Raw genomic sequence first — 3,794 nt, forward strand, 5'->3', positions numbered from 1 at the left:
CCAATAACATATATACTAAAATATTTGAATTCAAATTTTTTTTATAAATATAAATACTGAACTTTTATAATAATCTAACTTCAAAAATGAGATTCTAAACAAAATTAATACAATTTAGGGATAAAATTGGCAATAAGTACATATAGGGGAGGAGGTAAGGCGACATGTGGCCCCTATTGGAATAGCTGCCCCCTTATCGTGAGGACCCGGAGTATGAGACCCCATAAACCCTTAAGAGCCGCTGGCAACACATTTGTTATATACTTGCCATACTATATCCTCCTTTATTATACTAACATACGTGTGTTGAGAGTCTCTTCCAAGCTACTGGATACTTTATACCCGCCTCTTTATTTTATATCTCATTAAATATTAACGGCATGGTTCTTATCTTCCCTACCAGTCACCCACCCTTATAGAGATGCTTACCTTGTACATCCCTTCAGTAATACACTCATTATTCACTGTATTTCTTACATGACATATTTAAGTAACAATATAGCAAATTTAATAAAAACTAAAACAAAAATAACTTCTGTTTCTTTTAAGAAATATATTGTAGTCTAAATATTATGTACGAAAGAATATTGTGAATAAACATAATAAGGACATTTAATAAAGAAATAATAATGAATTAATAAATTGGAGAATAACCTACATTAAAACAAATACTTCACGACAAACAATACAAAACAAATAAAAATATATTAAAAAAGTAAAAGTAAATATAAAATATTAATTTAATTAAGTAACAAATTAAAGAGTTTTGTTAACTCCAACAAGACTTTCAAAATCAACAAACACCGTATGATACATTACTACCTGAACAAGAAATATATGATATAAAGAAACATTCCCAGTTTTAGTATTGTATGTTTAGTGTTTAAAATGAAGTAAAATATTTTCTGGGTCTCATTTCGAAGTGATTTGGCACATTAAAAACTTTTTGTGTAATAAATTTTAAAATATATGAATTTCTGTTCTTGATTAATAAAAAAGAGCAATAATTTATCCAACAGTTTTACCAATCAGACTCAGAAAACCTGAGGTGACTACGGCGCTTAATGCAACCTTACCCGCACAACACACAATCGCCGTTCATAGTAGCCAAACATATAGCATCTAAGAAAATAAATATGTTTTAATTTATTTTATAGCCTATTAATTTTATATTTTATGTAGATTAAAAAAAAAGATAGTCTTGTGGTTCCGAAACATAATTTGAGTAAATAATCAAAAATACAAATCAGCTTTAACAGGATTTATAGTCAATTTTATGTAATTTTGATTATTTTTCTTCTCAACTTTTTTTGCAATTCTGAATAAATATGTTTTATTTTTAGTTTTATATCAAAATTAAAAACGTAATAATATTATGTATACTCGTGAAATCTATAAATCAACAACATGATAAGACCATTTGACCAATTTAAAAACAGATAACTCCTACTAGTAGTAGGCCCCAATACCATTAAATATCCCACTAATTAACTCAAAACTGTCAAATAAAATCAATACTCATTCACTACATTCATGTTTTAAAATGTAACAAAGTTTCAGATAAAAACAAAGCAACACTACACAAACTCTGTTAAACACAAAACGTTATTTTAAATAGGGGCTTTGAAAAATAAAAACAGCCAAAAGCCAATTTATTTAAGTAACACTTTTGGTTCTGGATTATTACGAGGTAATAATGAAGGATATCTTCCAGAATCAAAAAAAACATTTTGTGATATAAAGATTTTAAAAAGAAACTATTTTATCCTGTGATAAACTAGTATTAAAATTATAAATACAAAAAAAATTGAATGTAGGTTTGGCTTTTTTGGAATGCAAATCCTCGTATAATAAAATGTTTCAAATAAAAATCTAAATATGTTCATAAAAATAAAAAGTTTTTCTTAATATATATATTTTTTACCTTTTACCATAATAAACATGAATAAATTTCATTCTACTAGTTATTTTACTTTCACTTATGTGTATATGTATATATATATATGTTTGATAAAAATCATTTTAAGTTTGTTTTAAGAAGGTTGAAACAGGAATTACTTTCAAATTTTATTAACACTGTAATTCTTCTAATCATGATAATTTTACGACCTCAAGAACTAACATCATGCGTTTTGGTGTTGAAAGAGAATAGCGTATTTAACTCTAAGATTTGCTATAATAATTGCAAAGAAAACTGGAACTATACCATGTGGTAATGTCTGAAATGTGACAATTTTTACTTTTGTTTTTTTATTTAAATTAGATACATTGTTGGTAGTAAGGGCTTATTCATAAAAATAGCTGAGAAAGAAGAAGTCTATGTAAATAGAGAGAAGGAAGGACCAATATACATATGAAATGTGCCGAAGGTAGAAACATCGGCCAATGCAAATCTGCCTCTATGGGCAGGAGCCAGTGAATAATAAAACAGAAGGGCCTTTTATTGCGGCAGCCCCTCCTAATAAAGGGGGACTTTGTCGTCCCTTTGATGCCCCAATACCAAGGCAACTAGTCCCCGGTCTCTTCTGTAAACAGGACAAATCCCAGATCATGAAGGACCAACCTTCCGATCCTTCAATATCTGGAGAAATCTCGGTTTGCGGTAAGCCTTGGGCAAATACTAAGTATGGTTGTAATGTATTCTGTAAGTATACAAAGAAGGGCTTTTTGAAAACTGATGGTTTGTAATGGCTTCCAACTTTGTAATATACTTTTATAACATATATAAAGCATATCTTCTCAATGGGACAAACCGATTAAATATATAAGAAGCTTATTGGTTTTCACAATTAACATATAAATTAAAATTACCCCCATTAATTTAGGAAAAAAATATTTTCTTAAAAGAAACATAAATCTCTATTTTACTATAACACAAGGAGTATGAAAACCGACAAATAAAATACAACGGTTAACCATTAGGAATGAATTTGGAATACATATATACTAAACCTATCAGAGATCAATGCATAAATAAATATAAATGCATATTTAAATAAATAAAGTTCAACAATTTATTCGTGAGAAAATAAAGGAAAAAACACTTACAGGTATCAAGGGCGTTGATTAATGGAGTCACTAAAGTTGCTAAAATCAGGAGGGTGGATTGAGCCATTCTGCTGTCTCAGCATCGATTTCAACTTCAAGGCATCACAACTGTAACAAAAAAAATCGATATATTGTACTAGATACAAAGAAGCTTTTGGAATGAGATAAATATATGTATATTTGATCAATAGTATTAAGACAAAATAGATATTTTATTAAATAGTTAGCCAATATGACACATTTGCTAATAAAATTTTTTTTTAAATTCTAGCAGTAATAAGCTATTTATTTTAATGATATTAATAAACTCAGATTTAAATTTTTTCTCGATCCAAATATTTCCCCTCACTGTATATTTCATATATGTGAATGTAAAAAGCCTTAGTAAGCCCAGGGGTTCGATGCCGATACCACCAAACGTTGTCTATACACATCTCTCGAATGACCACTACTCAAATACAAATTTCCAAGGTTAGCCTTCTACATTTTGGTCTGATTCTAAGACATTTACTAGTCGACTCAGCATTTACTAAGTGTTTACGGATTCGTTAGTTACAAATTCCTTTTTTTTTCTTATTTAAATTTATTTTTTATTTTTTTTTTTTAATTATTTTTTTTCTTTTTAAATTCTTACAAATTTCCTTAACAAATAAGCGGATAGTCTACTAACACCCGTTTCATTCACCACCAAGCTATCACTTGAATTATATTATCACCAAAACTGGTTAATTATAAATAATGGTAAA

General features: G+C 28.3%; 1 protein-coding gene across 1 annotated transcript in view; it reads right to left on the reverse strand.

The window, feature by feature from the left end:
* The window catches only part of LOC106690708 (discoidin domain-containing receptor 2), a 411,939-nt gene that overhangs the window by 149,994 nt on the left and 258,151 nt on the right, over nt 1-3,794 (reverse strand). The window contains exon 3 of the mRNA XM_067045155.1: nt 3,049-3,156. Coding sequence (XP_066901256.1) covers nt 3,049-3,115 — 67 coding nt within the window. The 5' untranslated portion in view covers nt 3,116-3,156. The remainder of the gene's footprint in view (nt 1-3,048; nt 3,157-3,794) is intronic.

Source organism: Halyomorpha halys, unplaced genomic scaffold (genome assembly GCF_000696795.3).
Source record: "Halyomorpha halys isolate HHAL.00 unplaced genomic scaffold, Hhal_1.1 Scaffold50.1, whole genome shotgun sequence".
Taxonomy (NCBI): Eukaryota; Metazoa; Arthropoda; class Insecta; order Hemiptera; family Pentatomidae; genus Halyomorpha; species Halyomorpha halys.